The 22,937-nt window shown below is 44.5% G+C and overlaps 1 protein-coding gene across 2 annotated transcripts in view; it reads left to right on the forward strand.

The window, feature by feature from the left end:
• Rarb (retinoic acid receptor beta) overlaps nucleotides 1-22,937 on the forward strand; it is a 331,881-nt gene that overhangs the window by 210,964 nt on the left and 97,980 nt on the right. For both annotated transcript variants that reach the window (XM_036199705.1, XM_036199706.1), the window contains exon 2: nucleotides 6,609-6,757. In XM_036199705.1, coding sequence (XP_036055598.1) covers nucleotides 6,609-6,757 — 149 coding nt within the window. The remainder of the gene's footprint in view (nucleotides 1-6,608; nucleotides 6,758-22,937) is intronic.

Raw genomic sequence — 22,937 nt, forward strand, 5'->3', positions numbered from 1 at the left:
CCCACCCGCCGCCAGAGCTAGGCTCCAAACTCTCCAGGGGCTGTGCAGGAAATGCCTTTTGCTTTGCAGCCCCCTTTTTCATGCAAGTATCAGCTGCCCAGAGGCTGCATTAAAATACTGTCTCAATCAGAAGGTTCTAGTAAAGAGGCAGGCCTTTCATAATGCCTGATACCTGCCTGCCTCTAATCAAGCTGAATATAGAATCCTGTAATCTGTCAACAGGGGCTAGTGAGCTGTAAATTAGCTCTCACAAAGGCCCAAGAATCTACTGAGCTCTTAAATGCACTATCTGCTCCTTAATCTAACCTTTAGAAAAATGCCAAGCATGGAAGGAATTGTGAAGCAGCTATTGTTGGAGACATTCTGTGTGTTTAAGGGACACTTGGGTGCTTTGTTGACAACAGGACACTTACACTGTGTTTTCCCAGGTGAGTCCAGTTATTGATTGCAAAGCCCACGTAACAGGCAGCAATGTTTGGGTTTTTCTTTTGTTTTAAGATTTTTCTTTTTTGCTTTATTTGGAGACCAAGCCAACCCTTAGAGCTATGGAATGTTTAAGAAGCTGCCTCAGTGGTAGAACTGGTCTTGTTTTTGTGCTGGCCCAATGGGTGTAGGCTCTCGTGGGCAGCCTAGGTGTGCAGGCAGGATCCCTGTGCTGGTCCCTGCACCTCAGTAGCCTGCTGCCAGTCCCAGTGGGAGAGAGGCAAAAACTGACAGCCAGGGTTTGAACCTTTTCCAGCAACTTGAAGGTGTGATTGTTGTGTCTGTTAGAGCTAGTTTGTAGCTTCTGCTTTGGGATGGTCTTTGCTTTCCTCCATCTGTATTGTGTTGAGATTCCTTTTGGTTTTGGTTGCGTGTGATCAGTTAATGAAAGGTGGACTTGGGAAGTGGCCTTTCACCACAGACCAGCTGAAAAGTCACAAGTTGAAGGCCAATGCCAGCTCTCCTAGCTGTGAGGTGCTACTGCTGTGGGCCATGCTTTGAGGAACATTAATAGGAAAGAAGGAGGCTGGGACAGCAGGATCAAGAGTTCAAAGCCAGCCTTAGCAAAATAGTTACTTTAAGGCTAGCCTGAGCTACATAGCAGACTCTGTCTCAAAACAAAGCAAAAAATAAAAACAACAAACCCATACCGGATGGAAGAATGGAAAGGGAGGAGGAAAGAAGGAAGGGCCAGGCCAATAGACCACTGTATATTCAATGACCAGCCTGTGAACGCTGTGGTAGTGACAAGGTTTCACAGACTCTCAGTGAAAGTTTGGCTCCAACTTAGTTCTCAATGGCCCCAGTCACCAAGATACATTATTCCCAAGCAGGGCTGTCAACCTCTCTTCTAAGTGACAGTGGGCCCAGACATCCCTCGGCTACACAGCCAGGCTCCTCCACTCTGCCCATAGGCTAGCAAAGAAGCCAGCAGGTACTTCGCAGTTTGGATGATACTGTGGGTGGGGAGGCAGTGACCTAATATAACAGAGTCATCCGTACGTAAACAAGTAAGCAATGGATACAAGCTGGAGTCCAGCGCCAGATCGGAATTATTCCTCAAAGACTGACTCCGCAGCCTGCAGTCCTCCTGGGTGGCTGCAGTGCCATTGCTTTATTGAATGACACTACAGGAGCCCCTTTCCCCCAGGACGTCTACAAGCTGCTTTTTTGGCCTGTTGGAGATTGCTGAATGAGCTAATACAGAACGCATTGTCTGCTGAGCCGGCAGAGTTTTCCAGCGAAATTTTTATCATTCTGTGGACTGATTGTACTTGCCTGGAATAAGGAAGAAAATGTTTGAGGCCTCTCAAGGGCATTTGATGAATCCAACTCTAATTTAAAGGGACTAATAGATTATTGATTTAAGCAGGGTGACCGTGAGCAGATCAATGGCTAAGCCATCTGTATCTACCTTAAATGCCAAAGGTGTCCACTGAAAGGGGATCCACCTTAAATACCAAAACTGTCCCTGGGGAAGGAGAGCTAGCTCCATCCCCCCAAATCCCCACCTCTTTGTGGGGAGGGAGGGAGGCAGGCAGGAAGAGGAACTCCAATAAACTTAGCCTAAGTGTGTTTATGCTACATCACTAAAGACCAAGTGATTCCATTGAAATCCTCTGCATCTTTTATCTTGGTGCCACATCCTGGTTTCCATTCTAGAACATGCCTTGGAGTGTTTGCCTTCAGCCAACTCTGTTGCTGCTGAAATTTGAAATTTTTATTTTATTCCCTTTGGTTTAGGGTCGCTTTAAGCCCTGTAGGTCACATGGAAGAAGTGTAAGACCACAGACTGCATATATAAATACACAGTCGTTTTTGGTTCGTTTTGCTTTTGTACTGAGAAATCAACCCATGGTCCCATGTATGCTAAGCAAATACCCTACCATTTAGTTATACTCACCCCCCAGAAAGTTTTTTTTTTTTTTAATTTTGAGACAGGATCTCACTGACTTGCCTAGGCTGGCCTTTGAATCATTCTGTAGCCCAGGCCATGGCTTGTCACCTTCCTTCCTGCCCTGGCCTCCCAAGCCGCAGGGCAGAAAGCCCTGCAGCACCAGGCCCAGCTCATCTTGCGCTCCACATAGCATCTGATACAGTCTGGATGATCCCGTCCTTTGGGCTACAAGCAACTGGGCACATGGGGTGAGAGCATAGTTCTCCTGTGCTGTGGCAAACAGGCCCATGGCCATGCTGGTTGGTGAGAATATGGAGTCCAGGGCTCTGCTGATTGCTTAGAAGAGATTTTTAGTCCCATAGGCATTTCAGAAAAGCCTATTCATGTTACAAATGATGCGCATCCAGGGGGAAGGCTACTCTCTGCCTCTTTAAAATGTTTGGGGATTTTGAACATCTACAGACCTCCTTAGTCTTTACTGTGCCTCACATTTTTTGGGATTAGCTCACTCCCCATTCTGTTTCCTCACTGGGAAGATAAGATTCTGGTTCCCTTCAGTACAGGTATTTGAAATGACATATGTATAGAAATTACCACCCACTTTTGAAATTCAGGGCATGGCTGTAACAGCTGAGTCCAGCCCTGACAGGGCTCTATTTACTACAATCCTAGGAAAGCCAGAGCAGCTGTTCCACAGAAGGTCATGCCTCATGCATGTACAGAACAGGGTGCACTGATGATGTTTCTACAGCCTTGTTCATGTGAAGAACAGGGTGCACTGACAATGTTTCTACAGCCTCGTTCATGTGAAGAACAGGGTTAGAAATGGTTCTGTGGCCTCGTTCATGTGAGGAACAGAGTGTATTAGCAATGGTTCTGCGGCCTCGTTCATGTGAAGAACAGGGTGTATTAACAATGGTTCTGTGGCCTCGTTCATGTGAAGAACAGAGTGTATTAGCAATGGTTCTGCGGCCTCATTCATGTGAAGAACAGGGTGTATTAACAATGGGTCTGCAGCCTTGTTCATGTGAAGAACAGAGTATGCACTAGAGATGTTTCTGCAGAGCTGCTGATGCCCATGGATCAACCAGAAGCACACACATCAGCTCAACCTAAAGATGAGCATGGGAGGCAGGGCATGAATGTGGACAGTCTTTAGAAGTCAGTTTATCGGCATGAACTAAACACTAACAAAATCATTTTGAAATATAATCTCTATTAAACTTAGTAATTACAATTCTGAGACTTTATCCCAAAGAAATAGATGGAAATACACTGAGATTATCTGTGATGATGTTCATTCCTGAGAGATGTTTTGCAGGAAAAATACTAACAAGGAACTATAGTCATGATGCCATAAAGCAAACAGTGCCCCAATCTCAGTATAATTCCACTTCGGTAAGCAAACAAAGGTATTTAAGTGCATGAAAGGAAGTCTGGCAAGGATTCCCCAGAATCACAAGGGGGATGTCAAAGTGAAGAGATGGTGAGAGATTTGTGTGCGTGTTCACGAGCATTCACACCTGAACTTTCTTACAATTTTACAAAGATTAATTTCAGTAAGTGCTATTTTCTTGTGGATGCCACGATTCCTTATCAGCTTTCAGAGGGACACTGAAGAGTGTGAGGGTGCTTTCCCATTGGGGCTTTGTCCAGGCAAGCCTTAGAGACTTCTCAAGCCAGCCCCTCTCTGTCTGCTGGACACTTGGCCCACTGCACCACCTTTTCCCGAGCCAGGGCTTCTGTGTGCCAGAGAAGTCCGCACTCGAGACTGGTGTGTCACTACTGTCCACAGACCTAACCTGTAAAGACCGTAATGGATTTATCTACTAGGACCCATACACCCTAATGAATTCCTTCCAAGATTTTCATGAATTATGAAAATACTATCATTATAGTTGATTTTGTTCCAAAGGGCTAATTAGTTTTTTAAGGAAGCAAATGAGTATAAGAGTGCTTTTTGATTTCAAATGCTACCATTTAACTACGTAGAAGAGCACTTAGTGCTTGAAAAGATAAAAGAAAGAGAAAAGTTCATGAATTAGTTCAACCAGTGCTTATTGATTATCTGCTCTATGGGAAGGCCCCTAGTCCTTCCTCACAGCTATGAGCACAGTAGATGGGGTTCCTGGTCTCACAAAGATGGTACCTGGGGTGGGGGAAACCATTGTAAAATATGAAGTTGTAAATAGACAAACTTTCTAAATCTTGACAACAGTTAAAACTTTATAGAAAATAAGATAAAGTAATATGACACCGTGACTAGGGATAGGGAGGGGCCATTTTGTTTTTCTTCTGTCCTTTGGATTTGTGATGGGGATTGTTCCCATGGTGTCAAACATGCTAAGCACAAGCTCTACCACTGAGCAACACTCCCTTCCACAGCAAGGACACTTTAGAGTCGTCATCTCTGAGAGAGTGGAACTTACTCTGAGATCTAAGATAAAAATAATAGCCAAACCTGATGGTCTTGGAACTTGTAGGTGGAGAAAATGGTTGGTATGGTTATTTGCTTACCTGTCTGGGACAAGGTCTGGCAATGCTCCAAACCTAGCCTAAAATTCCTGGGATCAGGTCTCTGCCTTCCCTACATGGCTGGAGCTACAGGTCCAGCGGCAGAGCTGGTGTGTCTTATATTGCTATTTGAGCTTGTCTTGTTCAAAAGAAGAATGGAAAGCAATTATTTAGAACTCAGCCAACGAGGGAATCATGGAGGATGAACATCAGTGAGGGCATGTCATGAGAAACCCCTTAGAGCGTGGTGAGGACTCTGACCTTGTCCGTGACTGTTGGAGGCTCCCCATAGGCAGATGGCAGGTTAATTTTAACCTTTGAATAATTATCTTGCTTGCACCAATGCACGGGTGCAGACTCAGGGAGGCTTCTGCAGCCGAGAGCACTGTGCCCGGTGTGGGAGCCCCCTACACACAACTGAGACAGTGTGGCTTAGCAGCAGGCTCAGCAAGTGGAGGAACTTGAGTGCTGTAAGCATAGTTACAGAAGAAACCAGCCAGGAAAGCGTCTCACCGGCACCATTATGAGCAGTGTGACAACCAGAAATTTGATCATTGTGCAAATACTCTGGGGCTTGTAAGTGATTTGGAGATTGGAAGATTCTGGAACACCTTTTGACTCGTCTCAATTGTATGCTCTGTTTGCCCACAGTAAGCAAAGGGCCAGTCCCTGCTCTGACTTCGGTGGCAGAGCTCTGGTCCAAGCTCTACACATTTCCATTTCAGTGGAGTTTGAGTGGTTGAATAATGAAAATAGGGATCATGTGGTTTATAGTCTGGAATGAAAAGCTGGGCATGGTGGCATGTGTCTATGCCATGGCATCAGAAAAGCAGTGGCAGAAGGACTGAGAGTTTGAGGCTATTCTGGCCTATAATAGTGATTCCTTTCCTAAAATGAACGAATGAATGAGTGACTGACTGACTGAATGAATGAATGAACAAAAGAACAAATGAATAAATGTATGTCCATAATACAGATGTATATGACTTAGAAGTTAGAGCTAAGTGCAACCTACTCCATCTCCGACATGAAGTGCACACCAACGGGGGCTTTATCAAAATGTACCTTTTGTGTGTACATGCCAGAAGCTATGCTTTCTAAGCTCAGGGTTGTTGGTGCTGAAGGCCCGGGGCCAGCTCAACACAGTGCAGGGCTTCCCGAAATCATGCTTTTTATCCCTTATGGCTACATGGTAAAAGCTCAGGCACATGCACCCACGATTCTGGACTTCGGCAGACATTTCTTTATTTTGTCATAATAAATACACAATAAATAATAACTAAATTCTGGTTAAGTGAGCAATAGCATCACATAATACATCCACAACTAGATAAAAAGAAAGCCAGAGGAAACAGAAGAGAGATCCAGGGCTTGTCCAAAGGGCTGACTTTGGACTTTGGTTCCTCCCTCTCCCTGCTGGTCTTGGACAAGGCTCTGCCTGAGGGACCTATGTTGGGTTTCTGTTTCTCGTGGGTAACTTGGGATCCATCGCCCTCATGGTGCCTGTGAACTTCAAATTAGATACATGTGAGGTTGCTCTTGCAGGGGTCATTCAGCATCACTACTGGCGGGTGGTGGCTAGGACAACTGCTTCTGTGGGCTTGATCCTGCTAGGGTTGTGAGCTTGGAGCGGAGATGTTGGAATTGGCTGGGGAAAGCTAAAGGAACTGAAATGTGCCTTCTCTTGTTTCCCTCCCTCTTCTCTCTACCTTAGCAATTGAGACACAGAGTACCAGCTCTGAGGAGCTCGTCCCAAGCCCACCATCTCCGCTTCCTCCTCCTCGGGTGTACAAGCCCTGCTTCGTCTGCCAGGACAAGTCATCGGGGTACCACTATGGCGTCAGTGCCTGTGAGGGGTGCAAGGTGAGTACCGCCAGTGCTTTGCCTCCTCATTTTCCCTTAACTCCCGTGATGTGACCTCCTCCACTCCAGAAGCAAGCTAGACTGATACCTGCAGCATCCGCTCCAGCTGGGACTGTAGCTTGGCTGTATCTCATAGTTTCTGTCATCTGCTTTCATTTCTTTAGTTTAAAGTTCAGAAATGTCTGTAAATGAGTGACTGGGGTCAAACAGTCCTGGGCCTTTAAAATGCCCCCCTCCCCACCAAGTTCTTTCTTACTAAGAACATTTTGAAGGAGTCCTAAGCAGCATGGCCCTGTTTCTCTTGGGACATGCCATCTGGTGTCTTTGTATTTCTATTTTATTTTTAAATATGACTGACAGTCCACTGAAACAATTTGCAGTGAGCCAAGGTTGAAATTGGGATTTATCTCCTGGCTGCCTCCTCAGCCAGCCCTGTGGCCTTTGAATTACACTTTGATTTTCAGCTTGTACAAACTTGCTACTGTAGATGCATTGTAAATTCAGCAGAGTTGGATTAAAGCTTCTGCCCACAGAACACTGGGGGCTGAACATGTGTCTGACAGGAGATGGTTGCTTTGAATCACGTTAGATACCCATTGTCAAGGCCAAGAGGTATAACTGAGTGAAAGAGGGCCTTGTGATCTTAAGGAAGAAACCAAAAGTGACGCACGGGCAGATGAGACATATCTACAGAAATGTCTCCAAGGAACTGTGCCGTCTCGAGCCAGCTCTTCCCTGGCTATAGAGCTGCTATTTAGTCCTCTCTATCTGGCTGTGCAGGTCTGGTGTTTTATATCTACACTGAATGATTCATCTAGATGTAAGAGTGCTAGGATAACTTTACAAGCTCAGTGGCATTGGGCTCATCAGCATGAGCAGTTTCCGTATGTGTTGGTCAGGCACTGTTGTGTAGCATGTCAGTGACGGTTTGATGTCTTCATACCACAGCCTTTTCCTTAGCTCACAGTTCTGTGAAAGAAGCACACAGGTGTCCAGAGCAGCATGCTGATTGATAGCCAAACGAGTCAGGGGGCAGCCTAGCATCAACATGTCAGAACATCCTTGATGGGAGCAGCTCCAAGTAGCTGTCTCAAGAAGTAGCTATGGGGCTGGAGTCTATCTCCTTTGAGTATGAATGGTACAGGCTCCACTCTCCTCCTCAGTCCTCCGACGACTTAATGACATAGAATGAACAAATGTGTAAATGTCATTCGGTCCCACAAAGCAATGACAAGAGTTTCCCGTTTATCAATCATTTTAAGAAACATGATACTATTTTCCAGTGTAATGCCAGTTTGGGGAAATTCACTTATGAGTCCTGCTCTCCCTGGGAATGTGAGAGTTGCTTTCAAAGAACTCTCTTCCCTTCTGTTCCTGCCAGCACTGTCTAAACACCTTATATTCATGCAATGATTGCTAGTGCTCACCCTTAGCTGCATACACTTAAACACATCCTAACATTTCACAGGGCTTCAGTGGAATGCTGGTGCATTACGTCCACTTGATGCACAATATGAAAATAAATCCATTTCTAATGTCCGTTTGGAAGGTAAATAAAAAGAAACTTTTAATTTACTTACTTATGTACTTATAGAGACAGGGTCTCACATGTAGCCCAGGATAGCCTGGAACTCACAGCAATCCAGCTGCCTCAGTCTCCTGAGCGCCAGGATTACAGATATTAGCTACTCCATCATCACAAACAAGATTCTTGATTTCCAAACAATTTTCATTATCTCAAGCCCAGAAATCTGAAGAAGGTATGGCAGCTTCCTGCTTGCATGATGGCCGTGAAGGACAGCATCAGGCTTGTCTTCCCTCAGGCAGATGCTGACCTGCAGAGTTAGCGGTTTCCTGTCCCGAAGCACAAACTGTTCTCATCAACTACTGCTCAGCTAGTCCTCTGACCTCCTGTTTTACTGTGGGATTCTGACACTTTTTAGGAAAAACCCCAACAAAAATAAACTCACACCAGCACAAACAACCAATAAACTCGGTTAAGTGGACCCAAGTCTCAGGATGGGAAATCCTTTCATCAGAACCATGAACTAGACCAGATCATGGAGTTCCCGGCAAGGGTGGAACTGGAATACTGGATGCTGGGGTGGCTGGGCACTGGCTGCCTTTCCCCTGGTGGCAGGGGAAACTCACTCTGCATTTGAGCTAGCTGAGAAAAGAGTGTAGAAATCGAGAGGAGGGAAAACAATGGGAAAGTAAAGCAGCAATGTACTCAGAAAAATAAATAAAATGTTTAAGTACAAAACACACTCTTATTGGTTATTTAAAACACCAATATAGTCAGGGTCTGAAAAATAGAAAACAGCATGATTCTTCCCCAGAGAAAAATTTGTTAAAATTCAGTGTTTATTTGCATTTATAGATTTTGATTTTACAAAAATAAATTATATTTTTATACAAAAATAAATATATAATGTTATAATGTATAGCCAATTTTAAATGGCTTTTTATATTTAATTATATTTTATGATCAAAATTTACACAACTACATAGTTTCTGTGGTGATACAATTAACATAATTGCTGGTGGTTACATTATAAATTATGTAATTAACCCTATTATATGATAGGGTATTTCTGATTTTTATCTTTTTTAAATAGTACTTCATAGTCTTCGGCATAGCTGTGGATAAATTATTAACAATAGATGGTAAGTCAGTGGCTTATACACTTGGAAGGGTGTGTAAGTATGGATTTCAGGGGGTAAGGAGTTACTGGGGATTGAACCTAGGGCCTTGTGCACACGAGACAAGCACTCTACCAACTGACAAATTCCATCCCCCTTCCTATCGCTTCCAAGGCTTTCGATACAGACAGCCAATATTCTTATGCTGTCAAGTCTGTAAGAAGTCGGTCACGTCAGACTTCCCCTACTGACAGTAAAGGGATGGACTCGTCACAACTTCTCCTTTGGAATGCCTCTGTTTAATTAGAGGGATATGGGAAGTCATGTACATGCACCACTTTGACTACCAGCAAAGGCACTATTGGCTCCTGGTTGATCTAGCTCTTCTCTGAAGAAGAAGGGTCACTATTCCAAGTGGGGAGCCTCTGCTCCAAGGTAGGGTTCCCAAATAGAATCCAGAACATCTTCTCAAGAGGTAACAGACGATGGGGATGTGGCTCAGCCAGTAGAGTGCAATCCTGGATTCCATTTCTAGCACTGTTTAAACTTGGCATTGTGGAACCTGCCTGTTCACTCAGGAGGTGGAGGCAGGAAGCTCAACATCAAAGTCCCCCTTGGCTACATAGAAAGTTCAAGTTCAGAGTGAGATTCTTGAGACCCTCTTCAAAATAAATAGATAAAAGTAGTGCCAGTAGTGACTTCTGCCTGTTATGACCATGATGACCTTACCATTATGGGGGGGGGGCGGGGGGGACCTCCATCTTCCAAGGGACCAGGTGGCAGTGACATATGATGATGGTCAGAACTTCATGAATGGGTGTGGTTCACCTCTGGGGACAGTCAGCGGCTGCTGTTGACACAACATCACCATGGCAACAAAGCCACTAGACACACCCTTGGAATGGTCCCCTTTAGGGGACTTCCAGTTGAGTGACTTGTTTTCCAGGGCACAAAGAGAAAAAAAATGTGAAAGTGTAGTTAGTCAAAGGTTTAGCAATATAAAATCATGAAAGAATATTATAAACAAAGTGATTATCCAGAGGTACTGATGACTTCCTAGACTCAGCAGGTGGGAAGCTGGAACAGGAGGATCATGAGTCTGAGACCAGCCATGCATGCCTAGTGATGCCCTGGGTCATATCTAACACATATATCATTTATGCACAATTTTGGCCTGAGTCATGTATTATGCTTCCATTACTAGCTTTCTGAGTATAGTCTACAGTGTGAATTTCAGGAATCAAACCCCAGCTAGGCTCCTTCCAGCTTGATGACCATCGACAAACATGTGCATTGCATTTCCTGCTGTTCACACCTGGACAAATGGAATGGATTAATTATTTTTCTAGTCACTGTGATTGAAAACTTGACCAAGTAGGACTTTAAAGGCAGAGAGGTTTCTCTGCTTACCATTTGAGGGCACAATACATCTTTATGTGGTAGCAAGAGGCTGTTTGCTCACATCTCAGTAATTCGGGAAGCAGAGAAAGGGGCATGCTGGCTCTCAGCTGGCTTCTTCCGTTCTCCTGATGACTGAGTCTGGATCCCCAGCACATGAGTCTGGATCCCCAACACATGAAGCTACACTTTATAGGCAGGGATCCCCCCTTGGCTAACCCTCTCTGAAATCACTATCAAGAACAAACGCACCCAAAGATAGGCTTCATCAATGCCCTAGGTGTTTCTTAATCTAGTCACAACTAACAATCAAAAATTTTCCACCATATAGAGACGCATAATCTTTATCACAGTATTACTGGGAATGTGAAATCAGTTTCCATGTACACAACATGTGAAGTAGCACCTAGAACCTTGTAAGCACCATACATGCTTAATTCCTGTGTACTCAGCATGTGGAACAGTACCTGACACCTTCTAAGCACTGTACACACTTAATTCCTATGTAGATGGCATATGGAATAATATCTGGTATCTACTAAACATCATTGCACACTTAATGTCTAGGTACACACCATATATCATGGAATATAGACTATATAGCCTGGCACCAATGAAGCATCATCATACAAACTTCAAGTGTACTCAGCATATTGTATAATTCCTTGCTCCTACAGAGCCCCAGACATGTTTAGTCCTGCTCATCTCCTCATTAGCTTGAACAGAGCTACTACACAAGGTGAGATGACTTCAATTCTAGTGTTAGCACTCCACTGATAATGCTCGTTCAGCATTTCCTCGTTCCTCTTGACAAAAATAAGCACAGCTTATTTCCTTCAAGACCCAGGCAAAGACCCAATCCAAGCCCACCTGGGTTGCTGTAGACCAGGGATGGTAAATTGTTCCAGTGGAGAGCCATATGGTAGGTATTTTAGGCTTTGAAGATGTAAGCCCTCTGTCAGAATGACTCAATCCTGCTCCTCCAGCCAGCCACAGTAAGATGTGCCATAGAATATGGATGGTGCTGCACCAACTACTTTACTTATAAAAAAAAAAAAACAATGGCCCAGGCATACTGAGCCCTGACACAGTACATGGTGACATGTCCCTTCTTATAGCCTAGAACTCAGAAGCTGGGGTTCCAGGTGCTTGTTCTGGAGATAGCAGGCCAAACTCCCTGCTGCATAAAGGGCTGATGTCTACCTGTGTAGAGCTCTAGCGACTCACCTCACAGTGCCTACATTCTAGTCATCATAGTCACAGAAACCTGTGGTTTGCTTCTCTTTGAGTTCCTTCCAACATCACCTAGCAATCGGTTTGGAAAGGTCATGAGATCACACACCATACACTGCCATATCCATGTTTCCCACTGCACAACCCAATGCATTGTGCCTTTCTGGACAGTTATTACTGGTGCAGTTCTGGGAGGGTCATAATCTGATGACCAGGCAAAGATCAGCTGTTCTATGGTGGCCTATGACCCAGATCCTGCTGGGATTCATGTACATTTTCTGTTGCCATGTTGCACTGCCCATTAGGCTCAGCTGTGTTGCTCACAGTGGTGGGTGAGTTCTAACTAGAGATAAAGCAACCTCAGAGAGACAAATGCTTTTCTTAATTTATTTTACTTTAGGTAGTTTTCCATCTAGACCACCCATCAGCTCTGTCCTGCCAGCTGATCTTCAAATAACCACACAGAGCCTTAATATTACTTATAAATGCTTGACAAATAGCTTAGGCTTGTTTTTAGCTAGCTCTTATAACTTAAATTGACCCCATTTCTATTAATCTATGTGCTGCCTTGAGGCTCATTTACCTCATGTACATACTCCCCATCCTGCTCGCTCTGTGTCTCCTGGTGTCTCCCCTGACTCTGCCCTTCTTTTTCCCAGTGTCTTCTTAGTCTGGTTCTCCAGCCTAACCTTATCTTGCCTGGCTATAGACCAGTCAGTTTCTTTATTAAAACAATCGGAGTGACATATACTCACACAGTGTAAAGTAATATTCCACATTTTACTTTTGCAGTACTAGGCAAGTGCCTTCCTGCTGAACTGCTTCCCTGGCTTTTTAACTTATCATGAGACTGGTTGCCAGTGTGCTTTTAAACTAACCAATCACTTAACTAAGCCTAACTAAGCCTAAATCCAATGGCTGAAGAGCTGGCAGGGCTACCTTGCACAAAGAAACAACAGCTATGCTGGCATGCACCTCCATTCTGCGTCCTGTCTTCTCTAGCTCCCTGGGCGTGTCTCTCCCAATGATGGGACTCATCCATGCTTAACCACACTTAGCCAACCCATTTCAGGGCCTACCCATAGCAGGTAGGAGTGGCACACAGTGACCAGTCCTGTATGCCCAAGGATACAGTTGTGCAGGTAGCAGAAAACTGGCCACTGTTAGGCCTCTGTTCCAGTAGCCCACTGAGCTCCACAGCAGTTCTGCCCACTTCACAGATGAGGGACCTGAGAGGTTAAGGATCTTGGTCAAGATCACATAGCTGGTCTTTGTCAGAGTTGGGAAGGAAATCTTGTATCTGTTGTCATACCCACCACTGCCTTAGCTGTACCACACACAAGAAGGTAGGTAGAAGTGTGTTATGTTCAAGATCCCCATTCCTAGACAACTACTTGAAAAACAAACATTTCTTAACATGCTGACAATTTTTAGAAAAAAAACTACCCAGGCTGTGTAGGCTTGGCACCAGGGCAGTTCTGTCCTGTGCCCTCTCCCCATTTTGTCCTGCTTGGGTGTACCTAATGGCTTTTCACACAAGAGCCAGCTCCTAGGCCACCAGTAGCCCTCAGCACAGAAATCCTGGACAGGGCCCCAGAAGCCTCAGTGGAATCTTTTCCACCAAGAGCCCTGAAGTCATACTGGTGACCCTCTGTTTAAGGCAGACTGTAAGGCTTTAGACCTCAGCCACACACCCCAACCCCTCCAAGCTGATTCTGTCCTTTTTCTCACCTGCATTTCTTTCTTTTTCTTTCTTTCTTTCTTTCTTTCTTTCTTTCTTTCTTTCTTTCTTTCTTTCTTCCTTTATTTATGTATTTATTTATGTATTTATTTATTTATTTATTTTCTTTATTGCATTTCTCATCTGTATTGCCTCATCAGAGAGGAGCCTGGGTGTTCCGGGCAGAACACTCAGTCACGAGTTGTTTGCCCTCAGGAGATGGATGTGTGCTCATCACTAGGAGCTTCAGTTAAGTACCTAAGTGTGTGTTGTGGTATTGTGCAGACATGGTCTTTTAGAACTGTGTCCTTGATTGGCACTGATAAACACTGAATTCTGCTTGGAGGATATTTTTAGAGTTCATCACACTGACAGTTACTTCTGTGTGCAGGTTTGCTTCAGTATGGATCCCCAAGAACAAGAGAACTTTACAAGAGGTGGTTGTATACACAGGGCTGAGTCTGTGTGCTATGCTAGGTCAGGAAGCCTGCCTTTATAAGTTTATCTAATTAGATGACAAATTGTACATAATTATAGAGGGTGCTTGATACATTCAGGCAAACTTTTATAAAATTTTATAAACATCCTGAGAGACTTTAGAGACCAAAGTCCAGCTAATTTTCTTAGGAAGTTTTTCCTTCCATTTCAGAGACCTAAGCCAAACCACAAGAGATATATTCTCTGACATTGTCTTTAAAAACAAACCCTTAAGAACTGGAAACTGGAAGGGTGTACTTACAAGCGCTCTGGGTTCTTGGTGTGGACAGAGAAATCTTAGCACAGGGAATATACCTCCAAATCCAGGGATGTTGGACACCGGGAAGGACAGCCTCCATTCTCCCACAGTAGTAACAGCAAATGGACAGCTCCTCCGGTCTGTGGCTGCTCAAATGTCTTCCTAATCTGAGAAATGCTCTTGGGTTGTAAAGGCAAAAAAAGTCTGTCTTTTCTTTACCCTCTCTCCTTTGTGACATATAAATAAACAGGAACTGGAGGCTAAGTTCTAAGTTACGCTGCAACTCTGCATTTCCCTCCCGTGTGCCTGAAAATAGCTTGTTTCGGTGGTCTTAAAGGGGGTTACAGTTTTTGAATGGTTTAAAGTTTGAGACCAGTGCTTTAATGTTTACTCATAATTGAAATAGTCAGGTCACTGACATTGCTGTTGTTATGGTAGACAAACTAAAGACAGATCTTTGATGATTGGGAAAGAGGCCTACCTTGTCATCCAGTAGAGGAAGAGTCCCCCATGTATGCACTTATCCTGTTGCTCTGAACCTCCCAGTGACGTCTTCAAACCATGGTGAGGAAGACCTGAATCCATTGTTTTTTTTAATTATCAAACTCAATATTTGATGTCCTGATTTAAATCAGAATTGGCTGTCAATAAAATCAGCCGCTTTCTTGGAATTCCTGCAGAACATTTTGTAGAAGGTGCAGTGGCTCTGTGTTTCAGGTAGATCAAATGAACTACCAAAAATTGCATTGGGGAGCTGGATCTGACACCTTCTTCTAGTCTCTTTGGACACACATACATACTTACACACATAAATAAATAAATAAATAAATAAATAAATAAATAAATAAATAAATAAAATCTTTTTAAGAATGTTGTTTTTCTCAGGAATGACCATATACTTTGGAGCTTTCCTTCCAAGAGTGGTAAGTCAAGATAGTATTTTCTGGGTAAGAAAGGTACTTAGCCTTGTAGATGGTGCTCTGGACAATTTTAGAAGCTGAGTCTCCTGGTGCTTTTCATTCTGGCTGTTTTACTGACCCCTGCCCGTTCTCTTTCCTCCTCCCTCAAGGACTCATATGTAGGAGTATTAGAAGCTCAGCCTCTGGGAAGGTCTTCCTACCTATTTCTTTAGTTTCTCCCCCACTCCCCCCCCCCCCCCCCCCCCCCCGCCTTGGGGCAGGGCTGAGACTTCCTTTTCAGGGTTGCTGCTGTTCCACTCCACATACAGAAACAACAGGCCTGTCTTATAGTTCCATAGCCTGTTTCCACAAACTTCTGAGTAGAATGAAATTCACTTGGTTTAGCTGACAAAAAAGAAATGTACTCTGAAGAATTTCCCTATGCCCCATGACAGTCTGAAGTATGTATGTGTCTCTGGTTGGAAAACTGTCTTTCGTACCCTGACTAGAAATTCAGGCTCAGTGTTGAGCTTGACCTGAGCTGGTCCATGAGTATCATGGGATGGCAACCACTGGGATGTTGGAGAGAGCCAGATCGGGAACTGTTCTTCTTAACCACTGGACTAGAAATAGCACACATCATTGGCTAGAACTGGTCACATGACCAAAGGACCTACAAAAGAGGCTGGGAGGAGTAGTTTACTCATGTATCCAGGTCTAGACTTCTTACTATGGAAAAGAATGAATGGCTATCCCAAGAGCTAATGGTTTCTAGCCTGGGTCTTTTGTTTTTGATTTGCTCATTTTTTTATGATATTGAAGAAGTAAGCAGAATGAGGGTTTTCCTTCTCTAAGTTATAGATGAGGAAACTAAACTGATTAGACCATGTTCTGCTATGTGTGACCTTGACTTATCTGGAGCTCTTCTGACATGTGTTCTGTGGAAACCTATTTGGATAGATTTCTGCCCTTAACCTTTTCCTCGAAACTTATTAAACTATGTTCTCAATGCTGACAACCCCAAACATCCCTATATGTCTGATGTAATGCTTTGCCATTCTGACAGGCAGGGAAAACCTTACTCAGTGGAGCTGAACCTTTATGAATAGTCAGATTCTCATCTCAGCCTAAGAGGTGAAACACACACCTAGACAGCATGACCCCAGAACCCTCAGAGCAAACTTTGGAGACTTTCAGATGGCTCTCATTAGGACACAGAAGCCAAAGTTTCCTCCAGTGTTTGTAGCAGTTGCTTTTTGTTTTCATATTATGGCAAAAGCCTATGCCCTTGGTTAAAAGAGCCCTGCCAGGCCAGCATAATGATCACACAATGGAAATCATACACCTCCTAGACGTCCTTCTGTCGTTGAGCATTACTGTCAAAAGCATTACTTTGGGGCTGGAGTATGTCCTGTGCTTCTTGTGAGCTATGTCATTTGGCTGCTGTGGCTTTTGTTCCATATTTTTCCGCCCCAGAAAGAAGATTGGACATGCTGTGTGGATTAGCAACTCTGGAATGGGGAAGCGTTTGTTCCATGGGCTCCAGAACTGGCCCTTGGATCAGGCCTAGAGAGGGCCTTAATGATGTGTGCTCCTCCTGGAAGCACAGTGTGAGCATTGTCTAAGGCAAAGAGGAAGGCTGGAGTCTGGCAGGCCTGTCTTTAGTAGAGCCTTGCCCACACTGAAAAGATTCCATTCGTCTGCCAGCAGCATCCTGCCCAGGCTTCTGGCACCAGTTCTGTGGCCAGCACTGTCGCCTGGGGCATTTTTGTTTGGATTGGTTTTGTTTTATTTCTAAAGCAGGCTGCATCAGTGTACAAGGTAAAGGTGTTTGTGTGAAGCTTGTCATGACCCCTGTCAACAGAGACAAGGTGGCCATCTTCCAGGGAGTCTGCTGCCTGTAACTGGTGTCAAAACGCAAGAAAGCAAGTGGCCAAGTCTACTTCTCCACTCGTTTTTTAAGACTCCCACAGCAGCCTGTCGACTATCTAGGCTTTCCTGCAGTGCTTAAGACACAAATCGGGGGGTTCAAAAAGTATTGAATAAAGAGAAACAAAATCACCCTCTCAGCTCTGCTTCTATGAAAGCTGTTTCTTACTCTACTTAAAAAAATAATGTTCTATTGGAGAAAAGTAGACTGGAATATGTGAAATGCACTTCTCAGAGTCAGGCGTACTGGAGATCCCTGCTGGAGGTCAGCAATGGGAGAAGACTTGGGGTCTAGACAGGATTTTCATGGAGGAACAGTAGCCAGATGGTGTTGATTTTTCTCTGTGTATTCAGTGTTCTAAGTCACAACACGGCTGCCCAGTTCACATGAGCCTGGAAAGTCCCCCAGATCATGGAAACCGCCACTGTTGCCCAAAGCTGGTCAGCTCATTTGCTGTCCTCAGGGAAGTGAGAGTGGCATGTTGGATCTCTCTCTGTCTCATGTCTGCCGGGGTCTTGGGTGATCTATGTCTAGGGACCTTGAGACTATGGGTGCATTTCATGCCAAGGAATGCTTTGAAAGCTATTGCTCTGACTTCTGCAATGTCTCAGAAACACAAAGAGCTAGATTCAGCATGGCAGCATTTGGAGGAGAGTCCTGGTCTTTGACATTTACACATTCCACAGGCATGTCCTGACACTGAGATGCTCCTTCAACTGTTAGCCAGTTTATTGGGCCACACAGAATCTACACAAGAATAATCAATGATATAAGACAGCCAATGCAAGTCTCTCTTTCATCACAGAATATAATTGGCTTAAAATATAAACCAATTTCTTTCCATATAACCACACATACGATGTTTGCCATTGGAGAGTCCTCAGAATGGATAGCCCAGAATCTGGTGATTTCAGAACCATGAGAAGTCTTTTTAGTGTATCTAGGGAGTTCTTCTTTCCCTCTGCCTTATCTGTTGTGACCCTGAGCCACACATAGAGCCTTCTGATTCTCCACTACTTAGTGTGCTGTAAAGAGGAGGCTTAGAGATCTCCCAAGAGCCAATGCTCTGCTAAGTACATGTGACAGATAAATAACCCACCATGAAAACTGCTGAGAATTATGTTTAAGTACCCTGCTGTTATTTGACATTTTGGTAACTTTCTGAATAATAAAGCTGAACTTCTACTAAGGACATATAAAAAGCTTTCAATAAAAAGGGAAAATAGAATTTAGCTGGTATTTTGGAACTTTTTAGCTTTGTAACTGCTGCTTCCTTCCCTTCAAGCCATTTGGGGAGAAGTCACATTCGTGTGGCTGTCTTTGACTCTGAGACTGAGCAGAGACAGCCATCTCTTCTCTTCAGAAGGCCTTCTACCTCATGCATGAGATCCTATGCCATCTAAAGCAGCTTCGAGGTCACTCACTTTCTGCAACACCCTGCACAGTGCTGCAGGTTCCCTCCAGCAGAAGTATGTACGTGATTGGTTAAATGTGGCCGTGGCAGGCTCTACTGCCTGGAGATGTTGTGATCGGGCTAGTACTACTGGAATTGAGCCTGTGATTGGTTACTTGCCGTGGTGCTCAGGCTCCAGATGGAAGTGAAAACTGTGATTGGTTATTGTCTTAATCACAGCTTTCTTCCATTACAGTCAAGATTGTGTTAAAATAAGGCTTAAGATGCAGAAATATGGAAATGCAAAATCAAATTGTGTTGTTGTTTGTTCCCTTTTATTCTTTTGGGGGGCCCACCATCCAGCTCCCAAATAATCATACACAGCGGCTTATTATTTCTTATGAATGCCCAGCCTTAGCTTGGCTTGTTTCTATCCAGCTTTTCTTAACTTATCTTTTTCTACCATTTGCCTCTGGGCTTTTCCCATTCTCTTACTTCTGTAAATCTTACTTTTACTTTGTGGGTGCTGTGTAGCTGGGTGGCTGGCCCCTGGAGTCCTCCTTCTCTGGCTACTTCTTTCTTTTCATTCCAGATTTCTCCTTCTGTATATTCTCTCAGCCTGCCAGCTCTGCCTGTCCTTTCTCCTGCCTTGCTATTGGCCAGTTCTTTAATAGACCATCAGGTGTTTTAGACAGACACAGTAACACAGCTTCACAGAGTTAAATAAATGCAATATAAACAAAAGTAACCTTAAAATAATATTCTACAACAACAGTGCCCTGAAGCATTGCTTCTTGGATAGACAGAGTCCTTCTCCATGTCACCTTCCTTCAAAGACCAGTCCTGGCACTGTGGAGTCACTGTCCCTGGCATTGAGGGAGATGCTTGCTGTTTGGCCCTGTTCATCCCCCAATACCACTGACACTGTTACTATAGCTTATCAGCTGTAGCCTTCCTGAGGTCCCACATCACTCGGATAGAGAAGGGGAAGGTGAGCTTACTTTGCCTTCAGAAGGACGGGCTGCCACTGTAAATGTCCAGAGAGCCACAGGAGTTGGTCCTTCTGTACAGTTGTACTCATTGATTCAGATTCAGGGGTGCTATATAAAACCCTTGAGGGCTGGAGAGACAGCTCAGTCAGTGGTGAAGAGCACCAACTGCTTCCAGAGTATCTGAATTCGGTCCCCAACACCTTGTAGTGGTTCACAGCTTTCGATAACCCCAATACCAGGGTTTCCAATGCCCTCTTCTGGGCTCTTCTGGCACTGGTCATGCAAGTGGTGCACAGACATACATGCAGGCAAAACACCCATACCCATAAAATAAAAGTACATTAAAAAACAAAAACAAAAACCCCTGAGACATTTTCCCTTAGTCCTGTCCTCTCTTACCATTCTTCTCTATAAACGTCTTCATAAGTTCCTGGGGCATAGCTCATGAGTTAAATTTAGGAAAAAACAGTGTGTTGCACCCAAAATGATGATTGTAACATATCTCTGTAGTTCAATCATTTCTTCTACCTCTCTGAGGGACTCTTCATGAATCTGAGAAACTATCCCAGTCTTTATGTGAGAACCCAGTCCTAGGGTCTGCTATGATCATCCATGTGACTGGCCTGGGGAGTCTTCATGGAACTGGTGTGCTCTACTGGCCTCTTCCTGATGTGGCTGGGGTCCTCACATGGAACTTCTGCTGTGGCACTTACTGTTAAGTATTTTGTTGTCTCCTTGATTGTCATCTTGCTCTAGTGTATTGCAAGTAGGAACACCAGAACTGTCTTAGCCTCGTTCATCCCCACTACCCTCTAGTGCCTGTAGCAAAGCTTGGCAAGATGTGTCCGTAGATGTTTGTTGAATGAATCAATAATAGATAATATGCAAAAGAGGTGGAGGAAAACCATCAGGATTGCAGCACATTTGTTCAAGGTCCAGGTTATAGAGCACAAAGGCTAAGTAAGGGGCAGACAAAGGGGATAGCTATGACCACGCTGGCCAAGAGTGTCCCACTAGAAAAGAAGAATGACAATTTTTGTGGGTGTCCTTTACCATTCAGTGCTGGTTTTAGGGAGAATTCTCTGAGAACTCAGATGTTTCAGAAGCATACTTGATCTGCCTCAAGGTCTCTTCCCACCCATTCCTGGCCACACTGCTCTGGGGACGGTGGCCTAAGACCAGCACATGGGTTCAGTTGGCCACTTGATAAGAGATGGCTTATTGGTGTTTTCAAAAGGTGGTCATTTTACTTTGTATGACAATTAAGCTTATTGATTATTAAGGTCACTTCTCATGGGCAATTTGAACTGACTTTGAATATCTTTCCACATTTCTCATATATACCAGTGGATTACAAGTTGAGGCTCACTGAGGTGGGCAGAGGGTTGACAGGGTAGAGAGTTTCTTTTCTTAGCTCTTCTGTAATGAGGGTAAAACAGATTCCTTTTTAGAGTTTATTCCTAAAATAAAGGTATGAAGTATGCTTAAATGACTTTTAAGTCCTTCAGAGTGTCTTGGTTACCAATTCTATGTAACAAACTGCCCATCCTGAAGGTATATAATAATACTTTCCCTCGTAGACTGTATATTTCTAATTTAGAAGGCTGTGTCTGTCTCACAGTGTCTTGAGCTGCTGCTACTAAGCCAAAAACAGCTGGAGTGACTTGTCCTACAAGGTGGATCATGTGAAGATGCCTTCACTGAGGGCCTAGTAGAGATGTTTCCCATGGAAGAGGTTCTCAGCTAGAGCTATGATCAGAATGGCCATCAAGCACCTTCACAGGTGTGGCATGGACTTGTTTACAAGATGGCAGCTCCAAAGTCAAACATTAAATTACACAGTAGCCCAGCAGGCCAGAAGCTGGGATGCAGAGGACCACTTTGGTGGAAGCCATGTGTCCTTCTCTTTTGTAGCCTTGGGAATCTCACAGATTAACCTTTTATCCACGTCAGCTGGTTAAAGCATTCACTAACCGACCCAGACTCCAAGAGGTGAGGCTGAGAGGCTCCTCTGACTGGGACGGCACCAGGGACACCTTCGTTTGTCAGTTTCGTTTGGTTTTACAGTGGTGTGGACTGAATCCAGGAAATGTAGGTGGAAACTGATGCAGACCGAGGCCAGGGCTTCCTACCACTCACCAGAAGGGATTCGGGGGGATATTTCACTTGGGTAATTCTTCATTCTTACAAGAGTTATCAGCTCTGAACATAAAGGAACAGAGTTCAGGGAAGGAATCTTTCCTTACAGGTTTAAAGGAAGGGGAGGTTCTGTGCTGCTTGGCTGGTGAGTAGTCCACACAGCATGCTATTTTCAGACTGGTGCTCAGGCAGCAGGGGGAGGAGAGGCGTTTGAATTTTAGGAAAAAAGGTGTGGCTTTGAAGATGTGGGGAAATGGGGATCAGCGGCCCATTTAGTTAATGCGTACTCACCAGCAGGCCCCTATAGCTCAGAGTCCGCCACCCTGGGGCCTCTACACAGATTCGCTGTTAGAAAGGCGCACCAGATGGGCGTGACCCAAGCGGCCTCCGCTCTGGGTCCTAAGCACCCACTGCACCTAAATTCTCACCAAGTTAGGGGGCAGATGGTCCTAGGAGTGGGTCAGCGCTTGCAGGTAACTGAGGAGATGGACGCACACTGAGGGTGTGCAGAGTGTCTGCAGCAACAGAGGGAAAGTCACGTGCTCCCACTTCCATCGCACCTTGATTGACTTGTTGATTTTAGGTAGCTGAGAACAGTTTTGCTCCGATTAACCTAGACCCTCTGGTCCCTGTCTTTCCATAATGTTCCTCATGCAGAGTGCTGCTCACCTCCCTGATGTGCTTTGCAGGGTGTGAGCTCCACGTCTTCAACCCAAATTCTCTTTGGCTTCAGACTGGAATTTGTCTGTGGACTTTTAATTACACACTGGAAGGGCGGGCACCCAAACCATGCACAAATTCCACACACATTCCCAAGGTGGGCTATTTTTAAAATGCTGTCCATCTTCTTTTGTTTTTTCCTCTGTGAACCTGGCTGTGGATTTTTGTGAAGTACATTGTGTCAAGAGAAGGGTAGTGAGAAACACACTTCTTTTCTTGGGAAGCCTCGCTGAAACCAGTAGCTGGGCATGCTCTCTGGCTCTGCTCTGGCATGCCAGGTTATAAAACAAGAGACAATTCTGCTGCTGCTCTGAAATCTGAACTTTCCTGTTTATGAGGTTATGGGACCCATGCTGTCTCTGAAAACACAGTGTATT

The sequence above is a fragment of the Onychomys torridus genome, chromosome 9 (genome assembly GCF_903995425.1).
Source record: "Onychomys torridus chromosome 9, mOncTor1.1, whole genome shotgun sequence".
Lineage (NCBI taxonomy): Eukaryota > Metazoa > Chordata > Mammalia > Rodentia > Cricetidae > Onychomys > Onychomys torridus.